Source organism: Netta rufina (assembly GCF_964035555.1).
Source record: "Netta rufina genome assembly, chromosome: 4".
NCBI lineage: Eukaryota > Metazoa > Chordata > Aves > Anseriformes > Anatidae > Netta > Netta rufina.
In genome coordinates this window covers 33,269,041-33,283,663 of record NC_140127.1, presented here as the reverse complement: position 1 = coordinate 33,283,663, position 14,623 = coordinate 33,269,041, and the positions used below count along the sequence as shown (strand labels likewise).

Sequence of the window (14,623 nt, the reverse complement as noted above, 5' to 3'; positions counted from 1 at the left end):
CATTACCTCCAATATTCAGAGTTTCATAAATGTTTGTATTTCAAAATGACCAGAAGTGTGGTTAACATATGTTATATTAATCCAGTGCATCTACATTTCGCTATTTCTTGAAGGATTGGGTCATTATATATGCAGAGAAGGGAAATGGCTTTATGACCTTTGCTTTCTCCATTGCGCATTCTCCTTTCAGCCCCCAGCTATCAATCAAGTTTCCATTTTGTTTCATGGCAGCAGACATCCCAAACACTCTTATTAGTACTTTGACCTTTAACCCCACACTAAACCTTAGCAGAAGCACAAGCAGTAACCTATTAAATATTCTCAACTGTTTATAAATGATTTTGACTTATTATTATTTATATTTGCATGTTGTTTTGTTTTGAGATTGTAACTCTTCTTTTGGCCCCCAAAATGGTTTGGTGTGTTTGTTTTTGACTAGTCAGTTCAAATTCTCCCAATCATTTTCTTGCTGTTTTTTTGTTTTGTTTGTTTGTTGGGGGTTTTTTTTGATCAACCAAACTACAGTATGTTCATCTCTCTGCATATATGTAATCTACATCACAGTCAAAATACTTTGAAACCAGGTTATGTTTATCTTAAGACTGAGAAAATGCAACTAAATAGGATACAGAAACTGCAATTTTCAAACTAAAAATGGGTGGTAAAAACAGTTTTGTATAATGTAACAATTAAGAGAAATCTGACGAACTGGTGTTCACTGCTAAAAGCACATAGTTCCAACAAACATGACTTTTTAAATTAAGGACATTAACATCTACTTCACAGGACTGAGACTAGTTTTTAAAAAGACAGAAAAACAACAGTAGAAAGAACTCCACTATCCCAATCTCAATCATTTGAAATCCACACCACAAAAGAGCCACAATTGTTGCTGTACACTTGAATCTTCATCGTCTCAGAAGCGGCAAAGGATTCTTCTCAATGTATTCTTACCTGCATTACTGACTTTCAGTGAGAAACCAAAAAGACAGAAGCAGATTCACATGCAAAAAATACACTAGAACATCATCTGCAGACAGTTCCCAACAGACCCGCTGTTACAGCATCACAGTGAAAATGCAAGGTCATTGTATACTGAACTTTCTACACTCTACAGTTAATTCTGTGTTGAAGTGTTGACCTTAACACCAAGATTTCTTTTTAATGCTCACATAACATTATTTCAGACATCAACTTCTATGAGACAATTCCCTGGAAGAGTCAGAAAACTAAGAAAGATATAACAGCAGTTGGTCTGACATAATGAGATATAGGAAACTATCAGATGAGATGTAGGCAAAGAGGCAGCAGGATGGATAGCAAAGATGAGGAGACAATGACAATGACCTCTGGCAGAGGAGTAAAGACAGACGGAAGATGCAGCAAAATCCTGTGGACAGCACTGCATGGGAAGGCAGGAAGAAAGTTTCTAGGGCAGAGCCAGCATTAAAAACAGACATTTTTAATCTCTGAGATAAAATAAAACCAAAAAGCCACTTTTTTTTTTCAATGGAAACTTACTTGTACCTTCTATCAGCAACTCCTGCCCATGACTACCCAAAAGAGTCCGAGAAAGAAAGGGAGCAAAATCCACAAAAATCTCTCTCAGAAGTGGTGCAGCTTTTTCCAAAGCATGTTCAAGCCTGTCTGTAATACTAATAGAAAAATACATATGATTAGCAAAAATAAATAAATAAATAAATAAATAAATAAATAAAAAGCAAGAAGGTAGCTGCAGAAATTCTAAGAAAGGAACATGGGTTTTTGCAACACTGAATTGGTATAGATACGTAAGAAGTTACCTCATATTTGAAGCAGAATCCCCTGGCACTGAAGAAACTGTAGGGACAGATGGCAATTTCGAATTAGATGATCCCCTTCCTAAAAGAGAGTGTAATAAACAAATCAATTATATAGGAAAACAAGGCAGAGCTTAGACAACTGGACCAGAAACTAAGGCCTCAGGTGCAAACTCTGAGAAGCCATTGCTTTAAAATACATGTGTTACTAAGTAAACCTTTGTACTTCTCTGTACCTCAAACTGGGTGTCAGAAGACCCCGATTTAGTTACATTCACGTTTACCAGATATGCCACAGCAAGCTTTTTAAATTTTTCTCTAGCACAAATAGGAAGTGATTCAAGGAAGCCCTGCAGATTATTTTTTGAAGGATCTCAGATTAAAATGCAGTGATCCCTCCTGTCTTTATCAGCTATGATTCTGACTGAATAAATTTAAGAACACTTACAGCCTCAAGCAGGGAACGCACACCATGTCTTACATACCTAATACACCCTTAAAGTACTAAGTTATACTGCTACTACTAATATAATTTACATATTAATATAAAGCCAACAGTAACATTTATAGCATCCTTTGGTTACCAGGAGAGCTCATCCAATTTTAAGTTAAAAAAAAAATATATATATATATATAATTTTAGGTGAAAACTTATGTAAAATTGAGGCAGAACACAAAATCATCGAGCTTCTTTGAGTCTAGTTTAAGTTTTTGCCACACCAGGATTCTGAGAAGACAGCTATGACAACATTCTCCATTGCACTGCCAGCATCATTAGCACGATGGCAGTGGTATAACCTCATTTATGTGTTATTAACTTGGCCACATCAATTATTCAAAGGTTGATAGAAAAGCCTGTCATTTATGTATCCTACACTTACAAAAAAAAAATGCAATTTTGTTATGTCACATTGACACTACATGGCAGGGTAGGAATCTGTAAATACTAAGTTCTTCTGCTCAGTATATAAAGAGAAGCACGAACTTCATACTGCAGTATGGATTGGTATTAGCAATGATGGAGAGGGGGTAAGCAAGACAGCCAGAGATTTCACAGATATTTGCTGACAGGATAGGAATGGTGAAACTCACAAATCTTGCATTGCATTCCAAACTATAGAAAGGAATGAATCTTAGCAGACAGATTTCTGTGCATTTCCCAGGAGCACGACTGCTTCTAGTCCATCTGCAATCCTATCTCTTCCCAACTTAAGGCCCTGTCCTATTCTCTTTCCTCTCACCTCGCCAGTTTCAGATTCCCGTGCTGCTGGAGTGGGATGGCGGGGGGAAGCATGAAAGAAAAGAGTTCAATCATTTCAGTTCTCACATCTAGCTTAGCAAAGACCTGACCCCTCTCAGAATTACAACTACAGAAAAAAAAATCCTGATCACCCCATCTCCAGTGGCACAAACTGAGCTAAATGCAACCTTTCTGAAATATGTTATTAAGATCTTGAAAATGTCTACCAAAATGCGTCAATCACAATTTCTCCGTCTTTCTACTTGACTGAAGTGGAATAAATTTGTAAAAGGTTGGCAAAGGACATGTCCTTAATATTGCGGTTATTTCTCCTGACAAATTTCAGACTTCTGCTCCAAAACAGTTGCAGACAGTTTGCCCTCAAGAATGTATTTTTTCAGTGTGGGGAAAGATGTTTTTCTCTAATCTTGTTACAAAGGCAACACAGAAACTAAAAAATTCAACCAATGCATCAAACTGCTGAAAAGTTCTTATTTCTTTTTCTTTCTTCATAGGTAGGACGTATCTTTGTGAATGTCATTTGCTTACCCATTTCCTAAATTGACCATTGAGCTCTTATTTTGACATTTGTATGGGATGATGAGGTCAGAAAGAAACTCAGATAGGCCATACAGAATGAGGGACCAAAAAAAGTAGGGAACAAAACGTAGGCTGAAAGTAAGGTAGAATTTTAATTTTTGTGCATTCTTTCCAAAATAATTCTTATAATCATGGAAAAACAGATATATTTCTGAAAATTTCAAGGAGGATAGCTAGATTCTGCAAGTATTTTTCAATCTTAACTTTTAAACTACTGCTGCTAACTAGCATTCATAGATAGAATGCCTTAAAAAATAAAAAATAAAAAATCAAGTTTCACCCAGTCAAATCACCAAAAAGCTTTTTCGGTATTCCCAAAGGAAAAGCATTCAAATGATGTGCTGAAAATTAGAACAGAGTTTGTTTTACAGAAAAGGAAAACAAAGGCCACAGAAAAGGAGAAGCCACGATTCAGTTGTTCAAAAGACTCAAATTGTTTGTGGGATACTGCATAGCCACTGACATGGATTTTTTGACACACACACTTTTGTAACCTAAATACGTGCAACACCTTTTCCCCTCTGCCTGTTAGGCTGAGACTTGAAAACAATTCATCTTAATGATAACTTTTATATCTAAGTAACTTCAACTGTAATTCACAGCTTTCTCCCTAATGCTCAGCATCTCCGCTCTCACTAAAAAAGTATCTTTAATTCGAAAAAAACTGTGAAGTCCACATGTTCAATAACTGACTTACGCCAATACGCTGCCCGTATGTGGAAAGCTGCACAGTGCTCAGGGAAGTTCAACAGAATACAAAACTGACATTGTAGCCAATGCCTCCAAAATAAGAAAGTCAACATGCAGACAGACTATTTTGTTACCTAATGCATCCATGCTTTTTATTACACATAAAATCTGTGACCATTAATGCACTAGCTACTGGGTATGTCAAGGTCATCAAAAGTATATACAACTAAAATCCCACCACACCAAATACACAGAGGAAACTAGGATCAGTTTATCATTATAGATAAATAAGGCTTTAGTAGCACAGCACAGTGTCAGGAGTCAGAGTATTTAGGCCACAAGCAAAATAACTGAAGGAAAAATTAGAAAAAAAAATCAAGGAAAACACTTGCTAGGACAATGAAATGCCATAATAGCTATCATGAGGCCAATAAGCAGACCTGCACTCAGTCAGAGGTAATTTTTTTTCAAACACACAATAGCACTGGCAAAAATGGTGGCAGGTAAAGGAAGTCTCTGACAACACAGAGAGCACATTACTTTTCCTTCTAGAAATCAAAACAAATTGTGCATAACAGAGAATGATCAATTATAAGTGTGTAAGTGGAAAACTAGTAAGTTTTAAGTTAAAATCAACTATAAAATACAGACATAAAAAAGCACTGATAATTTGATTTTGACAAAAGCATAAGTCAGGCATCCACATGAAGTGATATTTCTTCATGCTTATCATCGCATAAATCCACATTCCAAACTCAGATAGATTTCACTAAAAAGTGAATCTCAGATTTATCACAGGTGAGAATTTCAGCTTTTTTTTTTAGATGTGATTAGTGTGCATAGTAATTTTTGTATTCAATTGTTGTTTCGTAAAAGTACTTTAAAAAAAATAACTCAGCAATGGCTTTTTGTTCCAATATTTTTCTGCCTTTAGTAAAAGAAAAAAAAAAAATACTTCAGTAGCATATTTTCATCCACAACACACATGTGGGTAAGTGCAGTAGCTACTTCAAACATGTGGAACTAAACCAACTTATCTCTTCCTTATCCTTTCACTGATAAACTGGCTCCTTCAAACTGACAGTTTTACAGACATTAGCAAGAACATAAAAGAAAATGCAAATAGATCATCTGTCTAGCACCCTTGCAGTGAAACCTTATTGTTTATTCAAGGTCCCCAAGGGTCTAAACAAATAATGTTTCTAGCAATAAAATGTTGTTAAAGATCCTTTAAGATTCTTATGTTTTTGTATAAGCACTTATAAACTACGTGTGGGCAATACAGAAGCAGTGCATGATATATTTTAGTCTGGGAGGATGGGGACAAGGTAAAAAACAAACAATTAAATAACTACACTTCTTAATTTTTGTACAACAGACCTCGCATACAGAAATACATTGATATCCTTTATGACACAAGTACCCGGTAAAATAATGAGCTCATTCAGAAATACACTTCCAGGACTGGAAGTGTAAAATGAAAGAATACAATGAAAGGTTTTACGAGCTAATATAAGGGATCTGTTACATAAACACGTCTGCAGGTTAAACCAAAACAGATTTCACAAAACAACGGTGCACTCTAAAGTGAAGTTGTTCTAAATCTGTTTTTATACTGAAATAGTGATAAACCATTTCCATTGCATATCATTAACATTTAAGATTTTTAAAAAGCATCATTAAATTCTTGGTAACTAGCCTTCAAGTAGTGGTACTGTCAAGTCAGAATGCTCTTGGAAATAGTTACTGTAGTACAATGAGTTTCTTGAACTACTACTGCACTGATGGTAACTCACTTCACGTTCATTTTTCTTACTTTTGCTTGTCTCCCACTAATTTATCCTATAGCAAGACTTGAAGGTTATTTTCACCTCTATAAAAATCAACAAACACCATTCTTCTTGGCAAAATAAGCAAGCTGTGAGAGAAAACTTACATTTTTCTGTATGTAGGACTAGAAAGGAATCACATTTTTTTTTAAATCTCATGTTAGTGCTTATTCCCAGCTTCCTTCTAAGCACCCACCTCCTTTTTTTCACCTCAGCATTTCTCATGCCTTATTTTATTATTTCAGGTAACAGACCACACCTCTACTCAGGAGAAGCAGAAATCCTGCTAGCAGCTCTGTATGGCTTAGAGGCAAAAAAGAAAAAAAAAAGTGTCCGTGCGTGTGTTTTTGTTCTCTCTCTCTCTCCCTCCCTCTCTCTCTCCTTCAAAAACTGGTAAGAGAGGGAGGAAGCAAGCAACAGAAATTGAGTTGAACTTCTCAGCACTTTCTATACTTGGAGTGCCAGCACAGACAAGATGCAATTCACTCCTGCCTCCTACAGACTTTCCATACTCCCTCTTTATAAAAAATGATACTTGATCAAGCAAATTGAACACGAAAAGTCTCAAAATTGCATTCCTTAGAGTGAAACAGTAATAATACACATATGAAATCCTTCGAGTACATAAACACAGATGCTCAGAGCATCACATAAAACTGCAAATGCAAACTGTAAAAGAGTTCAAAAAAGTTAATGCCACTTCAGAACATTACAACTGGAACTGAAACATTTAAAAAGAAAACTAAGGGACAAACAAAATTACAAGCATCTCACTAGCACATTCACAATACCTCAGAAACCTTCACCAAGTCCTGCCTTTCCAATAGCCCTTCTGGACACTGTATGTGCAAAACCCCAATCTCATGTTTAGACTACAGTAAATTCAAGTAAGAAACAACTCAAATTCCTGCACCTTGGGTAATCACTAGTAAATCACACTCTTCTGCTCAATACCATGCTCTCTCTGCAAGAGACAAATGATCAGCTCAACATGGGCCGTGAAGAGGCTTTATTTTCTCCATCCATTATCAGGATCTTTAATGATTGGGATAAGAACTCCAGCAGAAGACCAACCCAAAGATCATCAGCAGCATAGTCAAAGGCAAGTTTCAACCACACGGGGCAGATTTGTATTGAGGAAAAGCCTTTTGTGCTGTGAAATCCTCAGTGGCTTGAATAAGTGAGGATGAAGAAACTTGTGCTAAAAAGGCCACACTGTATGAGACCAAAACATGTTTTTGCCCTCTTTCAAAATATCAGAGATATACAGTGATCTTAGATGGTTATCTTTCCAACTTGTCAGCACTTCCTCTTTGGTAGGCCAGGACATGTCACATCCACTCGATATAAAGTCCAGTGAGCTCGCGACAATCTTAAGGGTCAAATATCTGAGATACTCACGGACCCTGAGCTACAGGCAAGATGCAAATTTTAGAAGAAAACATCGGGAAGGAAGCTGATGAATTCAGAGCACAGGCAAACAGGAATGAAGACTCTGGAACTAAATGGACCGACTGATACTGCAACACGCAATTTTGATATCACACCTGCAGATTGAGGATGCTCACATACTGCATAAAGCTTATTCCCAAGTTACGCTTATACAAACATTACAACTAAAACACTGTAATTTGCTGTTTAATCTTATTTCAGTGTCTGTATCTTCCTTTAATTTCTGTTTTGTAGTAAAGCAACTCAAAGCTACACAATAGAACATGATATGTAAAGGTTTTATCTGCTTAGTCACTTTTAAAACATATCAAACAAATGCTTATTAAACACTATAAAATACATGGACGTAAGAAAACACAGCTAAAATTTATTTTTAAAAGTAGCAATATTTTAAATAGCCTTCATATAAAAATGTGAAAGCTCACAACTTACATTCTCTAACATATATCCCCAGTCTTAGCTGCTGTTAAAAAAAAGATTTTTTCTTCCTTAATGACTAAGTAAACAGACTTACAATAAATGTTAACTGTAAAGAAAGAAAAAATAAGGACAAAGCATTGAGTGTCTGCTGCAGGGAGACAAAAGTGAGTGAGAAACATGATTTGAACTTAGGGAAATTTCTTTTAATGTTGTTTTTATAGGAAGCTCACTTACTCCAATAAGTTCAAAGCCCTTATACGGAACCACACTCTAAATTTAAATGTGTGCTATTCACCTGAACCACACAGATGTAAACTACACCATATCTCCATTTTTTTGTTGTTGTTGTTTCCATGCCATTACTTTACTACAGAAAAAAAAGAAACAGTCTTACATTTTAATCGGTTTAAGGCATGATTTCATTTATCCCTTCACTACTTCTTTTAATTAATTAGATTGCCAGTCTAAACATGTCTTATACTTTTAATCCTGATTAGTTTCTTTTTATTCATATCTGTTCAGATTAGATGTCCATTTTTTGCCAAAACTTCCAGACATGCTGGAAGCCACACAGTTACAAACTACATCAGTATTGTTTATTGTCTGGATTTCTTATACATTCCACAGGCACCAGGACATTTATTCTTATTCTATGCTTCTTTAAAAGATCAAATGAAACTGAAGATCAGCGTTTATCTGATTTGTTTCAATTAAAAGCAAATAAATACTGACTTCAGAAATCGTAACAATTAAGCCCATATCTAACCTGGGTAAATAGACGTGAATTTAATGTACTAGAAATTATTTTCAACAATTTCCGAGCAGGTAAGTTTTTATAGCTTTAAAAACAGATTAGCTGCTAAGAGTCAATCTTCCCTAAACCACTTTAGCATTTTAAGACAGCTTATTTTCCTAGTCCAAACATTACTCCTGGACTAGCATAGTGCTATCCCCCTGTGATTTCAGCAACTAAATGGATTCTCCCTTTTGCAAAGAATAAGAACATATTAGATTTCAATAGCTTTTCATTTCACTTATCTTGGCTGGAACAAAATCTTTGTGATTTCCCTAAGAAATGTAAGAAGCAGTGAAAAATGACAAGAAATATCTTCCAGACACAAAAGGACATGAGAATGGATTACATTCTTTCCTCAATCTTTGAAATTTGGATATAAGATCATAAAAACAGAAAACAGGAAGCTCAAACACTGACAAGAAACACCAATAATCAGACATAAATTGAGATTTCCTTGATTAAGATGCAAATCAGTTTTAAGTCTTGACATTAAACTTCATGGGCACAAACAGTCATGAGAGCCTACACAGTCTTCCGACTTAAGCATGGCTAAGTAGAAAAGCATGCCTTTGACACAGCATATAAGGTTAAACATCATTTATCTCGTATGGAACAACCAGAGAGTAAGGGTTCAAAGGACCACTTGCTTATAAACAACATACTCAATTTTGTCCCCACTGAAAAACCTGTCCAAAGCAATTAGTTCAGCATCAACATTGAATTTGACCTCAGGCTAAAACTATTGGAAGCACTTCTATATAATTTCCAGCCTTACTAATCATTAACAAATATATCCTTGGACACATACCCTACAATTTATAAATAAGTATATATTTTATGTAACAAAAAAAAGTTATGTTGTATTTACACTAAATGTGAGTTAATTTAGCATACCCGTTTTTCTTTATCTGTTTGAGAAATTTTATAATTATACTGCATTAATGGGATCAGACATTTACATTTGTTTGGCTAGGAGGTAAAAGGAGTAACCGCCCTCCCCAAAGAAAAAAAAAAACTTTTAAAAAGTTTTGTTTCGTTTTTTAAATAGAGCATTATTTTTATAAATTATTGCTTTTTGAACAGAAGGGTTTGGGGTTGTTTTTTAGTTTGTTTTTCCTTTTTTTTTAACTTCTGTGTATCTACAGCGTCAAAACTAAGAATAAAACTATCTGTGTGATAACTGATCACAACACATCCAAAAGAACGAAATCTTATATCCATGAACCCACATAATGTCACTGACAATTGGTCCAGTTTAACCTAGAGTCACATTTATTCTCCTGCAAAGCATCTGGTACCAGTCTTCGTTGGATACACAGATACCAAATGTAGGCCTGCAAGCTGCTATATGAGAGCATATAACAAAGATACAGACAACGTAGCACGCAGGATACAGAGGTCTCTAAGGCCCTTTTATCTGACCTGATAATTTAGGACATGTTATACCACATACACTCCAGTAGTTTAGAAAAAAAAAAGTATGAAATACAATCTTCCCAGATCGACACACTACCCAATAAGAAAATTTAACCAGCAATAACTATTAATGTTCTTAATATAAGCAAGACTCACATATAGACAGATAATAGACAGATATATAGGCAGCTAATATATGTATTCAAATCAGTATTACCACTGAAAACAACTAATGACTTCATGTCTGAAAAACAGTTGTTCTCACCTGTTTTAATACCCGGATACATACTGAAAAACTCACCTTGATTAGAAGAACATAGAACAAAAACTTGTTCATTTGTGTTCAAATGGATGGTGGGGAAAGGGGAAGCAAGCGTGGAAGGGCTGAGGTTTTTGTTATCTAATTAATCTTTACTCACCAGGAGATTCTCCTGACAAATCTAGGGCTTGGGCTGAATCCAAAGAAGAAACCACACTGACAGCATTTGCAGGAATACCCATAGCAGATGTAGAAGAGGAAATGGTTGATTTCTTCGGTGGTACAACAACACTCCTACAGAAGACAAAAAGTTGACAAATCATACTGTATGAAGGTTCACACACGATCTAGGACATATATTTCCATTTCCTGCCAAATTACTGTTCCCTCTCTATTTTCTTCTGTCATTGTCTTTGGCAGTCTCTTAACCTAAAGGACACTTCACTGTGGTTTAGTTTTCAATGGAAGTTTAATATCTAATCCACTTTCTCAAAATCACTGAGAAACAAACATAATTACAGGGTTCAGCAGGATAACTGACTTGCAAGTAGGCTTTACTTATCATCTTAGCTTCCCAAGATTTGCTTTTAACTTCAAACAACTACTTACAAAAGATATCGCAGGATTCACAATGAAAACAGAGACACAATCAACAGTGAGGGTTGCCTAGACAGTATACTCCTTCTGGTATTCTAATGCAAAACTGAATATTAATCAAAGAAGGATCTACTATAGTTAAAAGATCACCCAGCAATCTCAGGGTGCACCTACTAACATTTACACACAACTCCCAAATACAGCTAATATAATAATATATGAAAATACTAATATAGCTAATAACATAAATTTGAGTATAACTTGTTACATAAGGAAAACTTGATTGATAAGTCAAAATGTTTTTCGGAGTTGAAGAGAGAATCTCCATTTTTTATGTAAGTTTAATTTCAGGCCTCATAGTCAGCACTAAAGATTATACAAGAGGAAAAGATGCAAAGTGACAAGTTAGGCATGGAGATTTATCTCATATGTTATGAACACATCTATTTATGCTATACCAATTTCAATTAAACTGTAGTACTTTATTCCAAATACCTAAAAGGCCTTGTTAAGCATACGTTAAAGGCATTTTTAATTGCAAGTTAGCTCCATAAACATGCAAAAACCCAGCTAATGAGGTAAAGAGTACAGCTGATATATAATGCACTCCCACAGCAGCGCTTACTTTTAATTACCTGGTGTTAACCGTAAGCCGAAAGTCTTCAACATTCAATTTATTTAATCACATCTTTTGTTGACAGTACTATAACTACACACTGAAAGAATTCCCTTAATAGCTTTAAAATATTCATTTTCTAAATAAAGTAACTTAGAAACTTGACCCAAATTCAGGTGTGATAATAATCAAAAAAAGTTCTGCCCAGTATTTTTAAAATCATACTTGCTAGCATGAAAAAAAAAAAAAAAAAAGAATGGATGTTTGACTCCCTTGTTCATCCAAAGGATGTCACAGAAGCTAGACCATGGTACTGATCAAATCAACCCTTCTTAATGGCAGGTGTAGGCAGCCGCCATACTGGGAGGTAGTACATGTCACATCATTATAAGGGTGACTGCTAATGTTAACTATACACTAAAAAAATAGAAGCAACAACACCTGAGCCCCAAGTCAGGATACTGTGCCTAAGCCATGAATTTTGCTGATATGTTCATGGCAGTGTCCCCAAAACAGCAATCTAAAAAAAAATCCTTTTTTCAGATTGACTTCTAAATTATATTCACATTACTAATTAATTTTGCATTACCCAGGTACAACAAGGGAATATTTTGCTCGATATTCTGTGATATTAGCTGTCTGGAAGCCGTTACTGCAATTTTGTAATGCACATTCAAATATCTCAAAGGGGTTCAGAAACTAATGCAAGTTTACTTAGTAGAAAGAAGATGCATCCACACAATAAACATCTGGATATTTCCCCAATATCCACGATGCAGCACTGAAATCCAGGTGTATTCCTTTACCGATTTTAAGTTCTTGTACCCAATTCAAGAAATACTGACCAATAATATTAACCCAAATTGAACAGGTATGTGTCTACTGATTTGGACTGTATGTGGTCTTAATACATGAGATGAAAACATTTCTTTGCATATCCACTAAGTTACAGAAACAAATATCCATTTGCTGCTAAGAAATACACCCACAATTATATCTGATACAAGGTGGTATGGGAGAATGTTTAGTGACAAATTCCAGTGCCAAAATATATATAATTAATATAAAAAAAAATAAACTGGAAGACAAGGTAACCTTCTAGGGTCTCTTTTACAGTTAGAAGGTCTTCTGTTTCTAGGGCTTGAAGTCCAGCACAATTCTCTCAAAACATCAAATCAGAACGGCCGTGTCCCCTGAATGTCCATGAATACTACTCATCCTACTGCAGGATTCCACTAAGAGCCCCAGCAACTCTGAAGCAGCTGATATTAAAAGACTTCAAGGCCAGCTCTGACCTACATCTTAAATGTATTATACATACATAACTGGATGAAATTCTTCTAGTTTCAGATATTAGATGTCTCCCCCTTTTGGAGGGAAACGCAGAAATGAACATGCTTGAAGGATCAAGGAGTTTTAGCCAGGGACAGCATTACCGCAAGAAGCTCCTCACAGCACAAGTCAGTAAGGACTGGCAGTACGGAAGCTTGTGTACAGATGGATCTGTTACCTTAACATTGCTCCTCTGTACCTGGCAATCAGTGGAGACAAAAGGAAATCCCAACTATAACAGTTTTCCATTTTCTGTGCTGTTTCTGACATAACACTATATATTATCATTCCTTCCTGTAAACTCCTACTGACCTTCAGCATGCTTAAGTGTAGCTGCACTGAGGGAGCACTTGCAATAAGTTGCCAGATCCTGTACAGCTAGTAAAGGAGAGGTACATTGAAGCAAAGGAATTAGAGAGGCTACTTTTTTTCTTCACTGTGACAGACAGCAGTGAATAACCAAAGTAGTCCTTTCTGACATCTAGTCTTTTGCATACCTTCTCACCTTTAAACCTACGAAGGTTGGAAAAGGTTCGTTTCCCTCTCCAAAGCATCAATTTGAAGCACACAGCAAAAAGAAGAGCCAAGTATTGTCCAATAATATAATGTAAAGAAATCCCAAGCCCTGCATGTACTTTCCCTCTGTCTTCTCGCCAGTTGCCAAAATCATTTCATTCGAAAATCCTTCAAATATTGCAAGAACAATGAAGTAGAAGACTGATGCAACTTAATTATTTTACTGAATTAATTGTTGTAAAGTTTACTTATTGTAATGTACATCTTGAACCGCATGACTGACCAACATTTTTTTTCCTGAATATTTAGGTATAAATGTAACTGCTCAAACAGAATTTTCTTACATGATTATTTAAATGCTAATGTAAGTAAAATTAACGTTACTAGCAGAAAAACGTATGACAGTGAAAAATCACAGATAAATATTGCAATAAACAAACTGTGGTAAATATAATAAATATATCATTTTAATAAATCAAATAATATCTTAGAAATTAATGTGCTTTCAGCTTCTATCAAACAGGGCACTTGCTTTCAAAGAGTACAGAGAAGACTTGTTTTTTGTAGTTAATCTAATAAGTACTTCTTAAAAAGTTAAAAATTGCTACATATGTAAATAGAATATTCATAAATAGGTGGCCTTGCAGTATGTTTCAGTAGATCTACAAAAATAATGTTTTTAAAACTTCTGTAATCATGCATTAATTTCATCAGAACAACAACAAACACTAAGCAACCTCATACATAGCTACTGACATGTTATATGGCAGAAAACCATCAATATATTCTATTCCTTTACATTTAAAGTATTGCATCATTTCAGTTAACTCTATACTTTCTGGTTGCATTTATAAATTATGACATGATTGTCATAATATTCAGATAAAGAAGAAATAATATAATCCAGAAAAAAAAGCACAAAAACATTCTTAAGATGTGTTTCAAGCCGACCTCCAGCACTATTGTAAAATGCAACTTCAGTTGCCTCATTCATGTGACTATCAGATGTTTTCCTTTTTTAATTTAAAATCAAATTTAAGGTCTAAAGTAGGAATTTACAG

General features: G+C 35.2%; 1 protein-coding gene across 5 annotated transcripts in view; it reads right to left on the bottom strand.

Annotated features, from left to right (window-relative positions):
* Window positions 1-14,623, bottom strand: part of LRBA (LPS responsive beige-like anchor protein) — a 392,983-nt gene that overhangs the window by 292,124 nt on the left and 86,236 nt on the right. For 4 of the 5 annotated variants that reach the window (XM_084285540.1, XM_084285542.1, XM_084285544.1 and 1 more), the window contains 3 exons: window positions 10,662-10,795; window positions 1,803-1,881; window positions 1,522-1,655 (listed from right to left, as the gene is read on the bottom strand). In XM_084285540.1, the coding sequence (XP_084141666.1) occupies window positions 1,522-1,655; window positions 1,803-1,881; window positions 10,662-10,795 (347 nt within the window). The remainder of the gene's footprint in view (window positions 1-1,521; window positions 1,656-1,802; window positions 1,882-10,661; window positions 10,796-14,623) is intronic. The other variant, XM_084285541.1, reaches the window with a different exon arrangement.